A 25,486-nucleotide genomic window follows, 5' to 3' on the forward strand; every position below is an offset into this window, starting at 1 on the left:
TAATGGAAGGCCCTGCTGTAAAGCCTGTTAGTAAAACTACCCAACAAGAGGATTTCATACATTTGCAACTCCCAGATGGATGGTAATGTTTTCATTTTTGTAATGTAGATTTGGACATTCTTGCCACCAGTATGGAATATGTGTTTCAGAAACACAAGCAGCTTTCATCAGATTTGCATATAGGTTTTATATGTTGTGAGTATGTTGTAGGAAGTTTTTTTAAATAACATCATATGAGATGATGCCAGTGGAAATGGCAGAAAAGTGTCTGTATTGTTCACCAACTACACCTTGTTCTTACAAAATGTGGCTGTTACACATTCCCATGATGATGTCACTGACAGCCATCAGTGAGGAATGCCCCAACAAGCATAATACAAATTGCTTCCATTGTAATTGTTACAATTCCATTCTGACCACTCCGGTGTCCTAGTGGTTAGAGCGTCCGCCTCAGAAGCGGGAGGTCATGGGTTCAAACCCCAGCCAAGTCATACCAAAGACTTACAAAAATGGTATTAACAGCTACCTCGCTAGACGCTCAGCATTAAGAGGTTAGTGTTAGGACTGATCGGCCTGGTGTCAGGATAATGTGACTGGGTGCAACATCATACTACATGTTTGCAGCATGATGCCCCAGTGCTATACATCACTATAAACTGCCACACTGCAGACATCGTAGCAATATGACTGAAAAATTATTCAAGCTACGTTAAAAATCCAATCACACACACACAATTCCATTCTATGATCCAGAACCAACACTAATTCCGTACTACAGTTCTTGCATTTCAATCCAATTTTGCTTTTGAAATGTAGTGCCACTCAATTCATAATGAACCCATTCATTTCAAACACTCGCAAATACTTATTATTCCTGTCTACAACTGAAAAATATCTATATAAAAAAACGTGTAACTGTGTTTTATGCAAGGGCATGGAGATGCACAAAAACTTGCACCTGAAGCTTGAATAAAACCCCGACTGTGGATAAGACTTTACCCATCGATTACCCCAGCTTGGGGATAAATTCCGACCGTGGCGATTTATTATATATCCTATGACTGCTCCAGCTTGAGGGCAAAATCCAAGCACATCCCTAAAAAGATAACAAGTATAGCGGCTCTTTACCTTCTGTAAATGCCACTTGAGCTTCCTGATGCTGTTGTATCTGCCATTTGACAGAATCACGAATGTGGATATATTTCTTAATTGCCTCTAGTTGTTGAGCTAGTTTAGCTGTATGAAATTCCTTTGTGCAGACTCACTCATTATTAATATTACAACAGTGATTTAATTACACATCACCTGTCAGCACACCGATGATAAGTCAGTTATTTTATAACACACCAACAAGCTTGCCCCTTGCACCCCCCCCCCCTTTTTATTTTATTTGGGCACCTGTGGACATGAATCTGCAAGGCTCAAATTGTCATTTTTAATATAAGATCTCAACATTTTTAAGGCCTTAATTTTAAAGACATCCTTAAAACCCCCAAAAGGTTATCAACTGGATCACCAGCCTTCGTTTAGAGTAACAGCAAGTATATATATATATTTAGGTCTAAGGAAACACAATAAAAATGTTTGATTTAACAATGACATATTTGCCTCAGGTCTGTAATCCTGAAGTGAATATTAACTGTCCATTTATTTTCTTGGCTTTTCTTTACTAGGAAATTGATTATAGAGATTTCTGCAATGGTGAAGGCAATGTAAAAATTGGTTACTATAACATACTTTTTACGCCATGTTTGAAAAAATAAATCCAATGGAAAGGTTATAGTCTGAAAATCTTCATTAAATTAAGTTAATATAGGGGAAAAAACTTTAAGAGTTCATAAATATTTTTCAGTGCTGAATAAAGATATAACATAACACTTTCTGCTGTGATTTTAATAGTTTCTGAGAGCATGAAAAATTTCTAGAACTATAATGTATAAATGTTTTCAAAAGATTATATTAATATGAGGGAAAAATCTGTTATGAAATAAACTGACAAGATCTTGTATGAATTCATATATCTTTAAATATGATATTTGTGTGAAAATATCTGGAAGAAAAAACAAGATGGTGCCACTCACACATACAATGTGGTTGCCACAGTAGCCATATTAAGAAACTTTTTATCGCTACTTCTGAATGGATAATTGTGTCAGCGTGTCAACATGTGTACAAAATACTTATGTTGATGTCTAGCAGGTCCTGAATGAGAATTATGGTGCTGTACAGACATCCTATAAGGCCACCAATGTGGCCATCCTGAAAATCTTGGTATAACTACTTCTCCTGAATGAATCGTCATATCAGTGAAAGACTTCTTATGTCTAGTTGGATGTAAATGAAAATAGTGCCAATCTAACCTCCAATATGGCTGTTTTAATGGGCATCTGGAAAACCCCTTCCTTGCTACTTCTCCTAGATGGCTGGTCATTTTGACATTGTGCTTTCACTAGATGACCTATTTGATGTCTGGTTGGCCATAAATGGAACTATGCATATGGTTTTGATGTCTAGTTGGTCCTAAATGTGGTTTTTGCTGCTCATAAACTTCTAATGGTATTATAGTTGGTTCCTTAATGAAACTGCTGTACAAAATTAAAAGGCCTTCTCACTTTCTGTCAAGTTGGATACAATTATCTTTACCAGCTAGGATTTCTTGATCCTCTTTTTTATACATCAACCCTTCGCATATGTAGTTAGCTAAAACAGTATTTTGAACAATTAATTGCCCTCTTGCAAATACAATCCCAATTGCATGCTTTTACCAGTGTGAGAGCTCCTTATATAAGTAGCTAAGTATTCAGTAACTGAATTTCCACATCCACATGCATCAACTCAGAATTAAAAGTTGCAAAACATATACAAATTTGAAAATCTTGAGACATGTGTCACTTTGCATGGTGGGTGTTATGATTTAAATGCAACAAGGAAATTGAATTAGGGTTAATTTCTTTAAGCTGTATTCAATCATGGGGCCCTGGATTATAGAATGGTCTAGGCATACACATCACTAATCAATTCTCTCTAGTCCAACCAATGTGTGTATATGAGAAAGCTTGCCAGTAGCGTTATGTGTGTTGATTTCTTCCAATAAATATGTTGGCTGCCATGTAAAGTCTATGATGTCCTGAAAAATGGTGTTAAGCTCCATACAAGCAAGCTAAACAATCAATGATATAATGGAACAGTAGACACCATTTTAGCTAAATATGCCAAGAATTGATTTAGAGACTTGGTTAGTGATGATGACTTAAAATTGGCAAGGGATTAAAAAGATAAAAGAAATGACCTTTCATGGCACTGTAATATAACAAATGAGGAAAAACAAAAGTTTATTGCATTTGAACCTTTTGTTTTTTCACAGTTTCAATTTAAGTCATAAGGCCCCTTATTTTGCCTTACCAAACATATAGCAAGTTATTACCTCAAGCCCTAGCACTAATAATGCCTCACAAGTAAGCAGTCTTTTATGAAGTCTCAGGTCTGAGTATATGTCTAGCAATACTTATGTCCAGTTTGTTTATAAAATTCTTTCTCACATGGTACAGTTTTCAGAGAGACACGATAAATTCAACAAGTGTGGTAATGAAGGGACAGGCATTCTTTATTTATGCACACATCCCAAAGGGACATTGCTATGTTTGAATCAACACTGAACTGAAGAATGGAGCATCAGCTGCATCAATTAAAATATTGTGGCCCACACAAAATACTGCAAGGACTATAATCAATTTATGAGTGCAATGGGCATGAATTACTGTAGCAGACTGGAGGAAGTAATCCGAATTTATTAATATCTTGAAGCTAAATATAGTAAAGTTTTCATCTATAATCTGTGGAATCATTTTTGCACACAGTTTGCAGGATTTGTCTTTGGGTCATCGTTTTTCTTTTTCTTCATCTTTCTAGCTTATGGTATCTTGATAAGTCTTATGGTGCCGTGCAACTGCACTTGATGATTACCACAGCCAGTGACATTGTATCAAATCTTCTGGGATCGGATGATTCAATGCAAATTCCACATAACCTATCACCATCCTCATGTTTGCCATCTGACTTACTAAGTTATTTTGCCTAAATAATAATAAAAACAATCTGGTCTGATGTATTGATAGCGTTCTGAATGACCATAATATATTCTCTGTATCTATCCTAGAAAATCCTGAGTGGATTGCTGTTTGGTTTTAATAAACCAAAGTAATCCAATGAAAGGCATTTTACAGACACAAGTGTCTGTTTCCTGTATGCAGTGATTAAATGATAGTATTATGTCTTTATTTTTTTAAAACTGATGATACATATAATCACCTTCAATGTGCAATATTAGTTATGTTAATTAACGAGTGGGCAATATTTGAATTTCAAAGATAAAAGTGTATGCCATGATCACTTTAGTAGGATGATTTGTCAAGTGAGGTTATCTTTTCTGTTTGAATAAATATTGTTAACTAAACTATTTTCGCAAGTTATGACATAAGAATGATTCAAAGAAAGAAAATTCATTAAATTGAACATATAAAATGTAATACTGCAACAGAGTCTAGATGAACTATTTCTTCAGAGACACAATCCAGACTCTGTGGCAGCAAAATTATCAAATAGGACACAACTAAGAGACAATCACATTTTCAGTCACAATGGTTTGACAATTATCAATGGCTTGAATTCATTGACTGTGAAGGCAAAGTGATTTGCAGTTACTGCAAAAAAAGTTCCCAAACTGTCACAGATTTTAAATTCTACCAGTGGACTTCTAAGTGTAACTGACAAATTCAGGATTTAATCAAGCAAGTCTCATGATAGTATTATACCTAATAAAGCAAAATGTAGCACAGTATATTCATGACACTTAGGCCAGCATGTACAAAATATTCCTCAAGTTACAGTTGCTAGCACTCCACTAAGAAATGTCATTTTATAATAAATAAAAATGTAATGGAAAAAAAAATCGATAAAGTGATTGCACTCTTTAACATAGCCTACTACCTAACTCAATAATGGAAATGATTTGGTTCATTATATCTTTGTGTTTTATGGAATAAATGCATACATCTGATTGAATTTTAGGCAACAGACTGAACTTTTGGGTTAAGTTAAAATGTATGTGGAACAAATGCATTTTCTAAAACTACTTGTATCAGTGTGCATTGTGACTTTTCTTTAAGATAACTCTAAATGGTACTGGGTATATATCATTTTCTTCAACTGCACACTGTTGTCTTCCATTTGATTTGATGACTTACAGCTATACTGTCTACACAGTAGGCCTCAACGTCAGGAAAAATTCTGTATACTTCAGTTACAGCTGAAATAAGTTTTGCATTAGTACCTGAATCAGACAAAAAAGGTTGTGTTCTGGTGTGTGAATAGAAATGGCTAAAAGTAATATAGACAAAAGCCATAAGAGTACACAAGTTACATATGAAAACCACCAATTCACTTGCATGTGTGGCATACAAGTTCAAAGATTTGCTTCAAGTTTATTTGTGTACACAGATTGTTCAACTCATAAGATATTTTAAGAGCTATTTCTCTATTGTATGCATAATTCATTTACAAATGTGATTAGTGGGCCACACCGAAGGCCATACTATTAGTTCACTTGGCAATATGGTAACGTCAGCTGAAAAGCATAATCATCCATTATAAGAGCATTATGATATGAACATTAGGTATTTAGGACATATAGATTTTTCTTTTCCAAATGGAGTCCAAGTAATTATTGCCCAATCCAGGTATAATTTTGTACACAAGTAAAGAACAAAATAAGATAAATCTTCATTTATTTGCAATTGACAATACACTTCTTAATGAATATACACTTTTGCATTTATTTTGTATCACTTGAATAAACAATATTTCTTTCAGTTCATTTTAAACTTTTATTTTATATCACTTGAGTAAACAATATCTCTTTCGTTTCATTTAACACTTAGAAACAGGTTCTTCCAGTTACAATAATCAACTCTGGAAACAATAAACAAACTGGAACTTTTGACCTAATTATATTACATTTACTAGGGTTAAAACAATAAATTCCTTAACATAATAAATTAACAGTTCCAGTTAATCAAACACAAAATCACCTTTTATACAGGGTGTGAACTGTTAATATTTACAGGATAAAGCTTATAGTTTCCAAATTGATTGAAGCTTACATGTTGCAGTTGCTGGCACATATCTATTTCCAGCATGGTTTGCATACATTCCACCTTTAATAATTTTGTTACTTCCCTACCCCACCCCATTCAGTAACAAGTATCAAAAATCAGGCTCATTCTAAGGCAAAGTCTGTAACTTGTGTACCACAGTCATCAGAGAGACAAAGATGCAAAACTTTATGATGCCTGTCAAAGGAAGAAAACAGTTTGTTGTTTACCCAAGTTTTGAACCAGTTAACTTGAATTCTCAGACCATCAATTGCTACAGCCCCACTAATTACAATTGTTAGGGAATAATGAGAACTCACCTTCAGTTATCTGTGTATATATATAATTTTAATAACCAAGAATACCGGATGTCTGGGAACATTATAGCATTCAATGGTAACGTCAGAACTGAGATGAGAGAATTAAACAAGCATAGTACATGACATAATATATCCATAAACTATTGACTGGGAAAAATACTACAGAACACCATTTCTGCTGGCAGTAAGATGTTGAACCTATATGTCATAAATATCAGGTTGGACATCTAGGACCAGTAATATTCATAATGGGCAGTACCCACCCCCCACCCCCCACCCCCAAGTGAGAAGGGCCTGATTTGTAATCTAAGCCACCCAACCTATCACAGCCTTTATAGTACTTGAAACAAATATTGAGTAATAGTAAAACAATCTCTGAAAGTTATTAAAACCAATTTGTTATATTTCCATAACTCTGCATAGTTAACTGTGCAAGCGGACTTAAACATATCAGTGTATGACAGTTAAATTGAGCTATAGCATCGATTAACAGAACTTCAGAAGCTACGAATTCATCAACAAGCAGTGAACAATCATCTTCACAATAAATGTCAAACATTAGCATCCATAAGCTGTCAAGACAAGTTGTTACACTGGATATATAATCATCCATTTATTTCAAACAAGCTGTGAAAAACGAACCTCACGTCCGTTATATGTACGCTGGCCATTGCAAAGGATGCTTTAATAGATTAATGTTTATCGTCGTGTCTTGACAACCATTTTGCGCGCGCACACCGGAAAGTCATGCTATATATTTGTTACTTGTGAACGTATTCGTGGGCAGTACGCTATATATTGTTCCCGTGGCCGTATTCACGGGCAGAATGCTATATGTTTGTTCTTCGTGAACGTATTTTTGGGCAGTTACTTTGTCATCTTCAACCTAAAGGTCAAAACTGCCCGTGAAATATATATATCTGCCCACGAACCGAAAACATGAATAGGACTATAACATAAGTGTATATACTTATTTTCAACATATACATAATTACTATGTAAGAAATACAACCTATGTACATGTATTTTGATTTGAAATGTAAACTATATCATGTCCTTCCCGTAAACCCACTTTCGGGATGACTGCCCACAACGCACCTAAAACGTGTATATATATATATATATATATATATATATATATATATATATATGGGAAGCACCCCAAAACTACTACTAAAACAATTGCTACTACTACCACCACTACTTCAACTATTGATACTACTGACTGTAGTAGTGATGATGAATTGATGAATATGTGATGCTGTTGCTCATGAGGATGACTATTTTTAACCTTTCAGACATGACTGTGCAAATACTTTTTGCACCCTTAGGTACATGTGGTAAGTATTTTTAATGTACATATCTATATCTCCCAAGCGTTTGAATAGGGTTTTACGTTTGAGACTTCCCTTGCCCACAAGCAACATGCAAGATTAGAGCTTCTATCGGAGTCTACTGTGCGAAGCGAATGAGATTACACGACTCCTTGATTTAATGTCAACCCCTGCAGTTTCATTATGATATGCTCCTTTATCCCCTTTGATGACAAATTACTTGTACACGATGCCTGTGTCTGGATAATATGTCTTTTCTCTGTGTACGCACATGAATTAGCAACATCAATGTAATCAAATTATTGTAACTCCAACTTGGTTTTCAAGGTGATGAGATTATATTTCCCCAACTGATAAAGTTTGCTTTTTTATAAAAATTATTCACCATTTGAATTTTAGGAAATACTCTGTAGGTTCTTGCTATATTTTACGTTTCCTTTCTCATATATCGTACTATGCTTTCTATTGATCTACATGATAATTCTTTGGAAGATGATATCATTAACCAGTGTATTCCTGTGGAATAAGTGTTTTGTATGGAACAATGAAAACGTGCTTTTTACCGCCATATATGGATACTAAATATATGTAACATATATCGTACTGATGCATGTTGGTCAGCTCTTCAGAGCAACATCAGTACTTAGGCAGTCCTTTGTAATGCCAAATATACAAATAATTACAAAGATAAAAGCATATGGAATCTGACTAGTATACACTGAGAGGAGAATCTTTAATAGTTTTGAATGAGTTAAACAGTCAGCTCTAGAGTTCAATGTCACAATATACGAACCGTGATTGTGTGTTAAAGTTAATGCATATATGTGTAGACTTATTTAGTCATCATTACATGTCACAATGAGCCAAGTTCATCAAGGAAATTAATTCCTTCTAAATAGTTAATTTCATTAAATTGATATGATATATATGTATCGTCTTGGTTTGATCATATCAACGCTTGGCCGGTTAAATGCTGCTACATTCTTTCTTCCATTAAATTGAGTTTATTGGGACAAATCGTTAAAGAGAAAGTTCTTACTTGCAATCCAATGTTGCGAATGTTCCGCATTTATGTAGAGAATGTAAAACAATGACAATTTAGCCTTACCACTTACCAGTTTTGTAATACTCGTAAAAAATTATACTTTCCATATAGCTACTTCTTTGAACTGTTTTCGGTGCGTAAAGATCTCCAGTGTCCAAAGCTGTGACGAAATCGTTCAGTGTCAGTCAGGTCAGGTAAGTATATATATATATATATATATATATATATATATAATATATAACTGGGGTACTCCAGGGAGCTGGTAAATATCACTTGTTCTTTTTTTATTTTCAAATGGGGGTCCCATCTCTCGTTGGTACAGAGAGGTCAAGGCCACGACCTAGACAAATATACAGTTTACAGTGATGTAGCAAGAAATGCTTTTCATTAGCAATAGTGAAGTTTGTAATTGTCCGAATAAAGTGTAAAAATTAAGGGTGTGTCATATACATTCTCATTCATGTCATCATATGCATGGCATTCGTCGTCGGCCTAATGGCTTTAGAGAAGCTGCAAATCAAGTTCACTCTTCGAGTCATCACGACTATCTTTCACATAAACATCATTGTCAAAAGTATAAATGCGTCCACTGTTTATGTCCGGTTGTAATTCACGAAACATTTGAGCTTAGAGATTATCTTTATCCTCATCTCCACTGACGTTGTCATTGTGTGCATGAAAAGGGATCCGTCAACTTATAGCAGGTGTCGTCGGTAACCAAGACATTGAAATCTAATTGATATCATCTCGAGGGTGATGTTTAAAAAGATTTATAATATTTTAGCCAACAGAGACTGCAACATATATTTATAACATGAAGCATTTGTTATGTAATCTATATTGCGTGCTTAACTTTTGTCAATGATTGTAAGTTGAACAAAGGTCATTTATAAATAGAATCTTTACATAGCTAATATGTTTCTATGATTATAGGTAACAAATAGGTTTACATGTATTTGAGTATAGAACAATGTAAGTAGTATATGGGGACGATTCAGGGACAATGGGACTTACAATTAAAAACCACCCTGGGACGATATAGGGACTATGTCAGTTTAACATGGGGAAAACCAGCAAGGCATTATAGGGACAATTGGAATTTAACATGCTGGGATGGGACTGTCTTTGGACAAAGGGAATTTAACATGGGAAAAGAATATTAGTTTTTCCCATTGTCCCTATAACTGGACAAACATGACAAACATCATATCTATTATAGGGACAAAGGGGAATAGAACAGGGTCGGGACCCTGTTTTAATAAGGTCCCGACCTTATGGGTCTATGGAAGTTGAACATGAGAAAATTTAAACAGGGAGGGTCTCTATTTGTTTTTAAAAAAGGTGTAGGCATGAAAGTCAAGGTCTTTTCGAGGCATATGAAGGGGCCCTGAAAAGGGCCTTTGGTTTTATGTTAACATATACTATTGTTAACATAGAGGGCATCTTTGAGATGTTCTTCTTTTCCTCAAACTACGTCTGATTTCAGGGCCGTAAATGAGAACCCTCTTTAGGCATCCTTGCCTCTCCACGTAAATCCTTCTCATCTACAGGCTTGTTTCTGTCATCCTAACAATAGTCCACTTGGATCGGACATACATCGGTATGTCCGTCCGGAACATGATGGAAGAGATAAGAGTTGATGATTGCACGTCGGTCCACATGTTGGGGCCTTGTGAAGGAATGTCGTGAACTGCGCTTATTTATAGGGAAAGAGAGGATTGAAACGGATTGAGTTCATTGACCAATCCAAACACGCGTTAAAAAATTCAGTCAGCCCACGTCCAATCTGAAGAGAGCAGTCTGTGACGTCACATTCCCTATATAGATTTGCTAGCGCCTGTGCGCAGTCAATCCATGTGACAGTTTTTCAACATGACGGAAACTCAGAAAACGATAAATTGGGGTGCACCAGCCGTGGAGACTACCCAAGGGAACCCGGACTTACTTTCAGAAGAGGTACATTGGGATTTTGTGGATTTTCTTACCTCGCAAGAATTTGTTCCGGAACCTTCGTCATCTTCTCCTTCATTACCACACGTTGAAAATTTCGACAGAGACAGAAAGACGAATTGGAGAAATTTAAACAACAGCAAAAGGAAGCGGAACAAGCCTTTCTCCTACAGCAACAGCAACAAGAAGAAGAGGTAAGAAAAAAACAAGAAGAAGAAGAAGAAGCCAATAAACAAGAGGGTGAAATTCAAACGGTTACGGTACTGTTGGACTTTTAGCGCAGTTAAGAAGTCTGAAACAAATGTATCGGACTTCTTTATTACGACCGAAGAGAATACGACCTTCCCGAGCTAAACACTCCAACCCTGTGACTAAGCCTACCGTAGCACCCTTAGTGATTTCAACCAAATCATCATCATCATCAACATTACGCAGTCCAGAAGTAGGCCTTGGCCATGGCAAAGGCTTAAGGCAGTTAAAGTTGATTGTTTAAACTCACCCATACATCAAAAAGGCCCTTTTCAGGGCCACCCATGTTTCTCGAAAAGAGATAGTCTTTCAATTGCCAACATTCAAACTAACAAAAACCCCATTTTACCCCTATAGTACGTGTCTGTGTATGAGTGCGTGAGTGTAGGTTCTTAGTTTAAAATCAAAACCCAAAGACACTTACCTTTTATACCTAATTTATTCTTTTATAAATATTTACAATCCAATTCACAATTTATAACATAACACTTTAAAAAAGTTCATTGACTTCTTCTGTCTCTTTTTTTCACTCTCTGTTTTTTTAATTTCTTCACAGTCACAGTCTTTTTCCTCCTCTTCCTCCTCACTTTCTTCCCTTCTTCTTTTCTTCTCCTGTTTCTTTTTCTTCACCCGTCTGCTTTCTTCCTCTTCTTCTTCCTCTCAGAATCCCTCTCTTCTTCTGACTCCTCTTGTTTCTTACTTCAATCTGGAGACCAATGTCCTTTTTCTTGACAATAATAACAGGTATCTTGACTTTTGTCTCTTCTAGGCCCTGTTTTGCTTTTTTAACGGTCTGGACACTCTGAAGACCAATGCCCTTTCTTCTGACAGATATAGCAAGTATCTTGACTTTCGTCTCGAAAGGAAGGAGAGTAGTCCATCGGCTGGTTTGAAGAAAATTTTCTAATGACCCCTCGCAAAGCTCTGATGAAAAGTTCGATTTGTGTAGTCTCGTCCATCGTTGTGCTAGGTTTGAGAGTGAAATGAATAGTGGAAGGACAAGACACACACCGTTTATATACGCGGGTCTGTCATGACTATAAAGTAACCCATGGTGTTTAAATTTTAGTCATTTGACGTTTTGCTATCAATATGAAACGATTCAATTCATTCAAGAAGAAAGAAGAAGAAGAGATTAAGAGGCAGAAACGTGATCTATCGCATCGTACCAGGGCTGAAGTCTTGGCACAAATTCATGACAGTGATTTTGAAGAGGACATGAGTGAACCAGAATCCAAACCCAGAGAGTTTTCCTCTAAACAAAGTTCACCACCCTTAGTCAACCCTGAAAAGTACTATTCCATCCAAGAGACGGAAAAGTATCCCTCTAGAAAATTTAGAATCACGGCTTACAAATACACGGTGAAGTTTAAAGATTTCAAGTCCGAAGTACCGTTAGAGAAAGCAGAAGGGTTCATCACCGAGATGTGGGATTCTTTGCTCACCACACTCAAGCGACAATGGCAACCCAAAGAAGACGATCGCTTGAGACTTTCCATACAACACGACGGCTTGAAATCCCCTGTTTGGATCGAGTTTAGCAGCCTTGCAGAATTGACCGCTTCCAAAGTCATGGACAAGATTCAACACGTACAACAATCCAATGACCAGTTTGACATCACCGATGGAAAAGCCACACTGGACATGACCCACGTCTCTCCTCCTCAAGGGACCGGACAACGCAGAAAGACCTTATTGGTCAACAACCTTCTCGTTACCAAAAAGAGAATCGTTCATATTAAGAATTTTCAAGACCACATGTGTTTAGCCAGGGCTATCGTGGTGGGACGAACCTATGCCAACAAGAACGACACGGTAGAATGGAAAAGAGACAGAGAGAATATTCGAAAATCGAACCGAGCCGAACAAAGAAATGAAGCAGAACTTCTGTTACAACAAGCAGGCCTGTCCAAAGACACAATCTGTGGCATTCCTGAAATGCAAAAATTGCAACATGCGCTAGCTCCACGCTTCACATTGAAAGTGTACCCTCAAGAAGTGTGCGGACCCCTGTTGTTTCGAGGCCAAGACTTTAAGGACGGAAAATACATTCACCTCTATCATCACGATGACCATTTCGATACCATTACCAGTATCACCGCTTTCCTGGGATATGGTTATTACACTGAGAAATGTGACTATGGCTATAACAATCGAGAGCAACACAAACATTATGGATCGAAATGCTCAGGTTGTTTGGCTTCTCAACCCTGTCTGAACGAAGGACAAGAAAGAGTACATTGTCCTGCTTGTCTGCGCACGTTTGTCAGCCCTGCCTGTTACCAACAACATCTGAAGACGCAAGGTTCACAGCAGAAATGTGCTTGTCAACTGCTGAGATTGTGCCCTACGTGTGGACAAGGCATACCTACCAATAGTGCCAAGACACACATATGTTCAGGAAAGAAAAAATGTTACATTTTGTCACCACATCGTGGACTTGGAACACCAATGCTACATGCAAAAATATCAACCCCAACAAGAGAAAGAGGATGGTCACAAGAAGAAAGGCAATATCATCTTTTTCGATTTCGAATGCATGCAAGAGACCGGTATTCACATTCCTAATTTCTGCGTGGCTCATCGAGCGTGAGAGACGTGCATTCAAGAACCTATCTTGAGTCATTGCCCTCACTGCAGCAAGATTCCTGGAGGGCGTGAAAAAATCTTTCGAGGACTGAACACGCTGGCCGAATTTGCCCGATGGGTCTTAGACCCCATCGACAAGACATGGAGCCAAGAGGACATCGAACGTTACGGAGATTGTCATCGTCATGCCAGGGTGATGGCTCACAATTTTTCCGGATACGATAGACAGTTTCTTCTCAGATACTATACGGAACATGGTACCGAGCGTCCTAGAGTCACTTTGAACGGAGCCAAAATCATTTTCATGCAAGTGGGACAAGTACAGTTTAAAGATTCGATGAGCTATTTAGCCATGCCTTTGAGTCGAATGCCTAAAACGTTTGGAATGACAGAAATGGCTAAAGGGTACTTTCCACACTTTTTCAATACCGAAGCCAATCACCATGCCGTTCTACCCTATTTGCCTGAGGTTCAATATTACGACCCCGACAACATGCGTACCGAACAACGAGAAGCTTTCTACGCTTGGTACCAGGCTCAGGCCTCAGACCATTTCGACTTTCAGGAAGAAATGCTAAAGTATTGTCGTTCCGACGTGGACATTTTACGGCATTGCTGTGGACAATTTCGAGAACTGTTCATGGGACACGGAGGGGTCGATCCTTTGAAAGAAGCTTGCACCTTTGCCAAAGCGTGTTCCTTAGTGTACCGGCAATGATTAATGCCTGAAAACACCGTGGCTGTCATCAGTCCTCAAACGATTAACTATGTCAAACGTCAAATATTCGGTCAAAGCCCTACGCTGGTTACATTACTTGTGCGACAAGGAAGACAAGTGGATTCGGCATGCCCGCAATGGAAGAGGCGAAAAGACCATCGGAACGCATTCGGTCGATGGCTGTGACTTAGAAAACCCCAAGATCGTGTACGAGTTTAACGGTTGCTTATTTCACGGATGTCCCGTCTGTTACCCTGACCGTGGCACTAAAAATCAGTTTTACATCGACCCATGGAAGACTTGTACCAGGGCACTGGTCAGCGACGCCTAAAGTTAGAACAGCAAGGATACCAAGTGGTGGAAATGTGGGAACACGAATACGATCACCGTTTGAAAACCGATCCCGAATTTAAACGCACTGTGGAAAGATACCGGTTCATGTACCCCCTGAATCCGAGGGATAGTTTGTACGGAGGAAGGACCAATGCCACCTGTTTGCTGTACCAAGCCGACGAAGAGAAAGGAGAAGAAATCAAATACTTGGACGTGTGTTCGCTGTATCCCTACGTGTGCAAATAGTGTCGCTTTCCTGCAGGGCACCCACAATTGTTAACGGAACACATTGACCTGAAAAACATTCGACAATACGAAGGTTTGATCAAATGTAAAGTTTTGCATCCCACCGAATTGTACCATCCCGTGCTACCTCACCATTGTCAAGACAAACTGATGTTTCCTTTGTGCCGTACTTGTTCTGAAACGTGCAACCAAGACCAGCCTTGTCAGCACACCCAGGAAGAACGTGCCTTGACGGGACGTGGGTCAGCGTAGAATTGTTTAAAGCTCTGGACATGGGATACCAACTGTTAGAAGTGAACGAAATTTGTCACTTTCCCAAGACACAACAATACCACAAGGGTGACCCCACTCAGAAAGGCATTTTCGCCGACTACGTGGATGCCTTTTTGAAACTAAAGCAAGAAGTCAGTGGCTATCCGTCCTGATGTCACACTCCCGAAGACCAAAAGACATTCAATGAGAAATACTGGGCACAAGAAGGCATCACTTTAGATCACATCGAGAAAAACGAAGACAGGCGATCGTTTGCCAAAGCGATGTCAAATTCCTTGTGGGGAAAAATGGCACAACGACCGTGTTTACCTACGACGGAATATTTGACAGAACCTTCCCGCTACTTTTAGATGATTCACGACAAAACGAAATTTATGAAACACGTGGACGTCGTTCGCGAGGATTTGATCTTAGTCAATTACGAAGAATATCTGGACTTTGTAGAAGCCGACCCCTTTGGAAATGTCATCATTGCACCTTACGTGACAGATTATGTTCGCTTAAAACTGTACGAAGCTTTAGAACTGCTAGGGGAACGCGTCTTGTACTTTGACACGGACAGTTGCATTTACATCGATCACCCAAGTCAACAGCACCCTGACATCGAAGAAGACTGTTTAGGAGCCTGGACAGACGAACACCCCGACGGCAAGATTCTAAGTTTCGCAAGTGGCGGTCCTAAAAATTACGGTTACGAATACCGTGACAAACGAAGAGAAGTGCACACGAAGTGTAAAGTGAAAGGATTTACTCTGAATTGTCGTACCAGTCGAGTGGTGAACTTTGGTGTATAGAAAGAAGCCTTGCAGTCTGGAAAAGATGAATACTTTAAAGTGACCACCTATCAATCCAACAAGATTGTACGTTTACCCACTCACCACATCGTCAGTCGACCCTTGGAAAAAGTCTATCAAATCGTGTACCAGAAGCTTGTGCGACTTCCCCATCATTTCACCTTACCGTATGGACACGTCGGTATTGGTCTGTATTGGAAAAGGAACCCTAGGCAAGATCGATAGTTCATTGTGACTACCAAAACCAAGCGAACAAGATGAATACTTTCAGAGAAACACAAAACAAGTTCAGACAGGCACAATTCAAGTTTGGGGCTTCTGAAGTAGAATGCGATTGTGAACCCTGCGATGGGAACGATGCTGTACGTTGTGACCTTAGCGATGCCGTAAATCATCATGGGAACTTTAGTGTCACTACCCCTATGATGGAAAGTGATGCTGTGCGTGTCAAACCTGAGGGATGCGAAAGCGATGCCACTCGTCCTCTTGGACAATTCACAGGGTTTCATTTTAAATGTGGATGTCAACCTTCACGTCAACCCCCTCCCCCCTTCGGATGTCATCCAACCCTGAGAAAACTCCTGTCCATGTCACCCTACCCTCATCGAAACGAACCTGTGAAAGAAGAATATTCGTTCCCTGTGCGTTTGTCTGAATACTGCGACTTTGAAAATCGTTTTCAATCGTTCAAAGGAAAACAGCCTAAGTATCTGGGAGGATTAACCCCCGAAGAATTAGCCAGAGCCGGACTTTTCTACTTGGGCGAAGGGGATGAAGTCAAATACTTCAGTTACGGTGTGTCACTTCACCACTGGGAACCACAAGATTCGGCCTACGTAGCACATGCTCGATGGTCACCGAATTGTCATTACTTACCCTTAGTGGGACCGAGACATTGAAGTAACTTACCATGTCGTTGAAGAAGAAACCAGATTGGTTAGGAGTCAAACGTTGGACATCACCGAGACCAGTATTTAAACTCCATTTCAAAAACGATATTGAATCGTTACCTAAAGAACTGCAAGAGAAGATTTACAAGGAAGTTAAGGAGGGACTAGCCAGAGTGAAACCTCAGTGGGTTACTGTAGAACTTTTGTGTCGAGAAATTCACAAGAGGAAAGTGAAAAAATCAACCAGTGTGTTAGATTTCTCTGGGTCAAGTGTGCATTCATCCTATTATATCACTCTAGGCCGTTTACATCAAAAGATTTCAATGAGATTCTTGGACGTTACCCTAAATGGCAGTGGTCAGAAATTACTTACTATGTGGATTATTTTGCTCTAGGAGAAGATTGTGAATTGTACTGACTGACCTATTCATGGATACTTTACAAGAAAACATTCGTGCTTTGCCTGTGGAGTTGAGAGAACGCATTTACCGAGAACTGGTCAAAATACAAGTGAAACGTAAAGACCAATTGCATCCGTTACGTCACCACATGTTTAACCACTGGTACCTGAATGGTATAAAAGAACTGATTCGTCAGAAATTGTTCCAGTGGTCAAACCTTGTTCAACACTTCCAGGGCGCCAATGATCGACATGTTTGTGATTTTGGTTACTTTGAGATTCACCTAGAGCAACGCATTGAGGAAGACAAGTTAAAGGATTACCAACATATTTTACGTGGAATCTACTTAGAGGAAGAGGAAACTTCTAATCGAACTCTGAAGTTTAGGTTACAGTTTGGAGCATTTAAATTTCGAACTGGAGAACGAAGATGTCTGAGTAGAAAGTACGTGTATTGTTTCCGAAACAAAGAGAGTATAAAAACAGGTTGCCATGCCAAGACTTTTATCACATGTGATTGAACAGATTTCGTGGAAGGAACTCAATGACCATATTCAAACCATGGCTCATTACCATCAATTATGACAAGAACTGTATCCAATCAATTTGGGTCGACAAGTGGTGTGTGTCTTAGTGACTTGTTTTCTGGGATTTCATTTACCAGCCGATTCCTTGTGGACTCTTTACGAACAGATGGCCTTAAATGGTCACGAAAGACTCCTTTTGCTCAAAGCCTTGCGTTTTCATCTGGATACTTCTCGACCTCCTACAGGAAAAAAAGGATTCCACAACTTTTATCTACCGAAGACGTGGATGACGATGTGTGTGTAGCTTGTGACTTACACCCCCATTGGACAGATGTACGTGCGTGGAAAAAATGGGGTTCTGAGGCTTGGACCCAAGAAGTGGCCCAGTATGGACGAGAGCTGTGATCCTTCCTTTCAACGTCCAAAGAAAAAAGTCACTTTTCAACCTGTGTTAGTAACAGTACCAGAAGAAGAACTCGTCACCCAGGACAAGACTGTCGTGGACATTCCTGAAAAGACCCTTTCTGGAGGACACTTGTTTGACCGTACCCCCTATAGAACTGGTCAGAACATTACCTAAAACATGTTGTACAGAAACTTGTTTTCATATCCACGTTGATGGTTTTCATGTGCCTTTTATCGTTGTGCTTAAGCCATTGGCTTTTATGTATTTTAGTCTTTCGTGTTCATGTTTAAAACATTCAATAAACGTGTCCTGAAAAAGTATAAAAACTCTTGTCTTGTCTGTTTTCGTGTCACAAGTGACATTCCTAACACTATGGCTACCTCTGCTGTCTCTGCTCCCTCTTCCTCTACTGTCAAAGTCATCGACGAACACTTAGATCGTGTCAGTTGGGAGGCTTTGTATCTTCGCCATCCCTTTAACATGTTCAATGCTGGACCTAGCGGTTCAGCAAAACCGAATTTGTCAAACGTTTGATCGAACATAAACATCATTTGATCGCTCAGCCACCTGATCGCATCGTGTGGTGTTACAAAGAGTGGCAATCGGCGTACAGCCTCTTGCGAGAAAGTCAAGGCGATTCCATCGTGTTTGTGGAAGGCATTCCTAAAGAAGACGACGGAATCGTCTCTGACTCCATTCAAACCCATTTGGCCATTTTCGATGACATGTTAGGAGAAGACGAAGAAGAAATTAAACTTTGGTTCACGCGCAAAGGGCATCATCGTAATGCCAGTGTCATTTACATCACTCAAAATTTGTTTCAACAAAGTAAAGCCCATCGCACCATCAGTCTCAATGCGCATTAAGTGGTCTTGTTTAAAAGCCCTCGAGATAAATCGCAAATGCAAGTCTTAGCCAAACAGTTAGGAACGCCTTGGCTGACTCAGGCGTACGACGATGCCACTCAAACTCCACACGCCTATTTACTCGTCGATTTGAAACCTACTATACCTGATGATTTGCGATTTCGTACCCAATTGTTTCACGACTGGTGCCAAGACGGAGGGCCTGTCCTGTACACGTCTCCGTCCTCGACTTAATCCCTACAAAAAATCTATAAAAACCTCAGACACTTTTCGTCTGTTTCACACAGTTTGAACATGACGTCCCTTCAGTCGCATCTTCCCGTCAAATTGATTCGTGCCTTGTATGGTATCCGTCTAGAAAAAAATCCACAAATACGGGCTCATGTCTTAGAAGCTAGTCTCAAAGAAGTCTTACGATGGTTCACGGTGACAGAAACTAAGTCGCTTTGACCCAACTGGCCGATCCCCGCATCGACACTCAAACTAAAAGCAAATCATTTTGAAACCTGGAGGGAGCGATACTCTAGGAGGTGTCATAATTCGCTCTCTCTTAAGTTCTCCCGAAGAAAAAAGTCAAACGAAGCTCCAAAAAGAAGAAAAAGACCAGGTCCCCAAGAAGACCCGTGTCTCCAAGAACTTCTCCAGTGGCGGGACCCTCCTCTTACCGGTCACCACCCCGGAAAATGAAAAGCCCCCAGAATAGAAACAGAGAAAAAGTCCCCAGAAAAAGAAAAGCCCACAGAAAACAAGTCGCAAGAGAGGCACTTCGGCCAGGACACAACCTTACACTCGCAAACCCCGACCTGCAACGGCGGTAACCGCGTCTCCGGTAGCCTCAGTTTCATCCACTTCTCCGTTGATGACACCAAGAACTGAAAAGTACTTGGAGACGTTGATCACACCAAGAACTTCTCCGTTGATGACCCCAAGAACTTCCCCAGTGGTAGGACCCTCCAATTTAGCGGCAGTGGCCGCTGCTCAGAAAGTACCTTCTCCCAAAATCAAAGTCCAAGAGAGATCGGGCATGTTACAAAGTTTACTGGATTTGTCCAAGCAAGAACTGGCTCGATTTAGTAAGTTACGTACCCCTGCACGACGTGTCATGCCTGTCCTCAAGTTGATACGACGTAAAGACAAACAGTGGCGACGCGTTCCAGTATAAAAAGGCCTGCGACCAAGTAAGGGTATTAGTGAACTTCCGAAAGATGTCACCTCAAAGAAGTGCACACCGTCACTATCGTCAAAAAAGAAAGAGACAAAGGCAGATTCGTCATCCGACAAAACGCTTAGCCAAGCATCGACGTTACCCTAATAAAAGACACAGTCGTTCAAAGAAAAAGTGGCGTCAACAAAGGGGAGGATTCCTTGGCGATTTTGGAAAAAACATTGTCACCTTTATGACAAAGCGATTATCCCAAAAAAGATAAAAGGGCGTTGTGTTAAGTCATCGACGTTAGTGTATGTTTGGTGAATGTCCCGGAACCCACAAGCAAAGATGTCACCCTCCGGAAAACATTCCTCTTCTAAACCCCAAGGAAAGAAAAGAAAAGGAATGCCTCCACGTTTAGTCAAACATGGGGACATGTTATCTGTCCTGTCCAAAGCTTCTCCACCCCTGCGAAAAAAATTCATTCAAACGGCCTCCAAAGAGGTCACCGATACCGTGTGCGAATGTTGTTTGAACGTGTTGAAAGGCACGATCCCATTGTCCAAACACCAGAAACAATGTTTAGGCAAACATCGTCACGTTCTTCGCCAAATGGTTCAAAAGTTACTTCCCATTGGACAAAAGAAGAAGATGTTGGTCCAACGTGGAGGAATTTTACCCCTCTTGCTAGGCCCATTACTGAAAGGAGTGTTGGGAACCGTGTTGGGAGGACTGGTGGGAGCAAGATAAAAAGGCCCTCTGGAGTCCCAAGATCTCAGAATTGACACCTGACATCCCATGGAAGGACGAAAACTTGCTTTAGTGCCTTACAAACGATAGATAGAATACCATCATTGGCAAGAACAACGCACCCCGCATTTATCTCCCAATCCCAATTTGAGCGAGATGTCCCAGTTCCAACACGAATTGCAGTCCTTGATGGATGGCCAAGATTTGTCCGACACAGAAAAATCGCAAAAGTACGGTCAACTCTTGCAACGACTGCAACTCTTTCACCAGAAAGCTTTGGACGAAACAGCTCTTCCCACTCTGAAAGATTTTAAGACCTTAATGAAAAGTCCATCCCCCACACTACCACCACCACCACTACTACCATCCCCAGGGGTCACCAGAGACGCTACCCCACGAAGATGATGATGCAAGAATCCAAATTGGTGGAATTTCACCCCGTCTTCTCTTTGACGGATTCCGCTCCCATCGAGTTTGAAATCAAAGGTCAACCCGAAGATTACATCGATCTGAATAGCAGTTACCTGTACTTGAAAGTGAAAGTGATCGAACTACCCAACAGTGACCTAGACAATGATGATGTAGTAGCTCCCGTCAATTATTTCATGCATTCCTTGTTCAGCGAAGTGGATTTGTACTTGAATAACAAACTGGTCAGCAGCAGCATAGATACTTACTATTACCGAGCGTACCTGGAAAATCTCTTGACGTACGGAAAAGAAGCCAAGAACGCTCATCTGGATGCTTGCGTGGTATGGAAACCTGACAAAGCGACTAAAAGTTCGACAGCATTACAGTTGTTGGGGATGCTACAAATTCAACGGAATATGTAGAACGACGAACGAAAATTGCTAGAAGTCGTACTTTAGAACTGATGGATCGCTTGCATCTAGACATGTGGTTACAAGAGAAATATTTGCTGAACGGTGAGGATGTCAGCTTGAGACTAAATCGTAGCAGTGCCGCTTTCCATTTGATGGCTGGTACTGACGCCACTTACAAAACCAAAATCGAAGAAGCCAGACTCTACGTGCGACGCGTGGAAGTGTTACCTAAAGTGGGTAACGACATCAGTCACACATTGAGCAGAACGACCGCCAAGTATCCGATCCGACGAGTGGAATTGAAAACGTTCAGCGATCCATGATCGAAGATCATCTGTTCCAAGGAGAGTTACCCAAACGTTTGATTATTGGTATCGTCAAGAATACAGCGGAACCTACAATGTGTCCAAGACTGAAGTCAGTCGCGATGGCAAGGCCTTGTGTACCAGATCCTTCGAACCTAAGTTTGGTGACAGGAATTATTTGAGATCGTACTTGTCCCTGTACTATGCCACCGGTCAGTTAGGGACCAACATCAGTCACGGTATTACGTACGAGGATTATGCAGGAGGCTACGCTTTGTGGGGTTTTGATTTCACTCCAGACCAAGGCAGCGACGAGGGACATTTCCACCCTATAAAATCCGGTCAGATTCGTGTGGAACTTCAGTTTGCGAGTCCAATACCCGTAAATAACACGGTGAACGTCATCCTGTATTCGATAATACAATAGATATCAACAGTTTAAGAGAAGTCATTCTAGATTATTAGAAGCCATGGAAGACTGTTATCCCTCTTTACAAAGTGGAGAAACTTTGGAGATGGAATGTGAGGAGACTGTGGAAGAAGAAGAATCCCAAGACGAAGAAGTTATCATGATGAAGTCCCGATGGCCAGAACAAGAAGCTCATTTGGTCTCCTGTTTTGCTACCGTCCTGGCAGATAAAATGAAAGAATTGATCAAGGAAGAGTGCTATGGATGTCACAACGATCATCCCAGTCAAATTCAACACGACAAATGTCTGATGTTGAGTCAAGAAGAAAAGTTGGACGAATATCTGGACAAAGCTTGGGGTCTCATCGAGATAGAATTCGTGTTGAATGAGTGGTATAAAGGCTTGGATAAACATTCTTCTTCTCCATTAACGTCTCTGGAGTGCTGTCGCATCGAATCTCTCTTTGACCAGAGTAAGAAGTCGGAGATAAACGCCTTTTACTTGTCAGACATTTTCAAGCAAAAAGTCAGGATCGAATTGATCACTTATCATTACCTGTGAAAAAAAAAAACAACAAGAAAACATGAATACCTGGGAACTTTATTACCTTTTGAACCACAGTTCGTACACTGCTTCTTGGAATCCTGTCGTCTGTGCTAAAGATGAACTCCCTCATCGCAAACCTCAAGACCATCTAGCTTATGTGATCAACACGGACGACAATCATCTCCCAGGAACCCACTGGGTAGCCGTCTACCTTCCTCAAGAAGGATGTGTGGAATATTTCGATTCCTATGGATTGCCTCCTTTGGAAGACGATATCATTGACTTTATGAGAAGAAATGCTCAGACCACACGATTCAATAATGTGAAATTACAAGGCACAGATTCATTGGTGTATGGACAATAATGTGTGTATTTTCTGCATCATCGCAGCCTGGGCTATTCTTTAGAACATTCAGTAACTCATTTTGATCCTCGTTCTTCTTCTAGAAACGATGTGAAAGTAGATCGATGATTCAGTGACCATTACACTTATCTTTTGTCTCAAGCTAGGAAACGTAGTGTCCATCAATGACCTAATGACTTAACAGTGGAAATCACAATTTCATTCACAACGTTGTCAGCCTTGTCCAAAATAATGTGTTAGTTAAAAACATGTTTGTCATTTGAAAAAATGTTTAATGTTTTATTAAATGGTTATTGTTAAAAATGTTATAGTTGTTTGTTAGTGTTAAATGATTTTGAATAAAAAAATGTTGTGTTTTGAAAAAAATGCCTTTGTGGTTTGTTGGTTATATGTATCTTGATTCATGCTCTTTGACTTCTCTCTATCTCTCCCATAACATTCATTGAACATTCCGACTCGAAAACCGTGTAGGGATGTTTTCCTTCACGTCCGCGCTTTGACTATAAAACCGGTGTTAGTCTCCAGTCTAACCATGCATTATCGACTCGTCCTCCTACGAAGATGTGCTCCAGATTAGCTAAGCTAAACGAAGCCTACGTGAATTTGCATAGGGTCATTCACAGTCTGATACCGAAGCCAGAAGAGATAGAGAATGTGAGAATGTTAAAAGTCACTGAAGACATGATAGAAGAGCTCTTCAGAGAAGAAATTAACAGGGAGAAAGAAGAATGGACAGAGAAGTACAGACTTCAGAAACAGGAGAGAGAGCAGCAACATCAACAACAACAGCAGCAGCAGCAACCGTAACCTGACAGAGGTTTTATCGACTGTCGTATCGATACCAAAGAGTTCTTCTTCTCTTTCTGAAGAAGCAGACCTTATCCTGGGAGAAAGCCTATCGTCAGAGGAGGCCACAATCTTAGAAGATAAAATAGCCATAGCTTCAATTTCACACACAAAAAATAGCCCTTTTCAGAAAAGAAATAACAATCGATTGCCTATAATAAGTTAAAAAATAGAAGTGCGTGTATAAGCACATGAATTGTTTATCTTACTTAGAAAGTGTGTGTGTGTGTGTGTGTGTGTGTGTGTCTATAAGTATTTTCTTTAAGTGGCTTGTCAACATGCTTTAGAACAATGATGGGTAGTATAAAAAAGTGAGTGTTTCTTTTAGGTCCGCGCGTTGTTTGGTCATGTTCTAGGTAATATAAGTTTTGGGTCTTAGGGGATGTTTTCCTTCACGTCCGCGCTTTCCATATAAATTGAAAATCGCTTGGCAGTCTAGCTACCCTTGTTGATTGATCAACACTAGAAAATGAGCAGAAGGCTAGCGAAACTTCTTGAACTTCATGTGCACCTGGCATACGCCAGGCTCATACTGAATGAGCTGGCCGCAGAGGCTATAGTGGAAGAAGAAAGGATGAAAGAGGAGGAGAGAAGAAACAGAGAAGAGGAGGAAAATGAGAGAAGAATGGCTGTACCACAGCCACAATAAGGAAATTTCAGAATCCCAGAGACAGAATATTGGGATTCTGAAGCCACTCATCCCGCGTCTGCACTCCAAGCGGAAAGAGTGAAAGGAGACTAGAGTAGGAGATGCGTTTGCTGTGCCAGTCCGGGGAGATGCAACCACTAACGGGTGTCTGTGGAGTTGGAAAAAACCCAGCCCTTTTCAGGGCTACCCATACCTCTAAAAAAGAAGTAACAATCGATTTGCCAATGTGTGTATGTAGAGTAGTGTGAATATAAACACTGACTCTTTTTTCCTAGTGTGAGTGTATGTGTTTGTGTTTGTAAGCACTCACGTACGTTTGTGTGGATAGTAGATTATGGATATGTTTTTTGCTGCTTGTCGTGTGTGTAGATAGTATAGTTTGTGTTTGATTTGGCTGATTTGAGTGTGTGTGTGTGTGTGTGTGTGTGGATAGTAGATTATGGTTATGTTGTATGTCTAGTCGTTACTGTGTGAATAGTAGATAATATGATAAGAGAAAAGTAGGGGATGTTTTCCTTCACGTCCGCGCGTTTTAAGTGATGATCTAGGTAATATA

The 25,486-nt window shown here is 39.8% G+C and overlaps 1 protein-coding gene across 1 annotated transcript in view; it reads left to right on the forward strand.

Annotated features, from left to right (window-relative positions):
* The first annotated feature begins 7,745 nt into the window (after positions 1-7,745).
* Positions 7,746-25,486, forward strand: part of LOC149780036 (semaphorin-5A-like) — a 54,087-nt gene continuing 36,346 nt past the window's right edge. The window contains exons 1-2 of the mRNA XM_089937427.1: positions 7,746-7,809; positions 8,960-9,042. Coding sequence (XP_089793553.1) covers positions 7,746-7,809; positions 8,960-9,042 — 147 coding nt within the window. The remainder of the gene's footprint in view (positions 7,810-8,959; positions 9,043-25,486) is intronic.

This window comes from Sinohyriopsis cumingii, chromosome 16 (assembly GCF_028554795.1).
Source record: "Sinohyriopsis cumingii isolate HCF-2022 chromosome 16, ASM2855479v2, whole genome shotgun sequence".
In the NCBI taxonomy this organism is placed as follows: Eukaryota; Metazoa; Mollusca; class Bivalvia; order Unionida; family Unionidae; genus Sinohyriopsis; species Sinohyriopsis cumingii.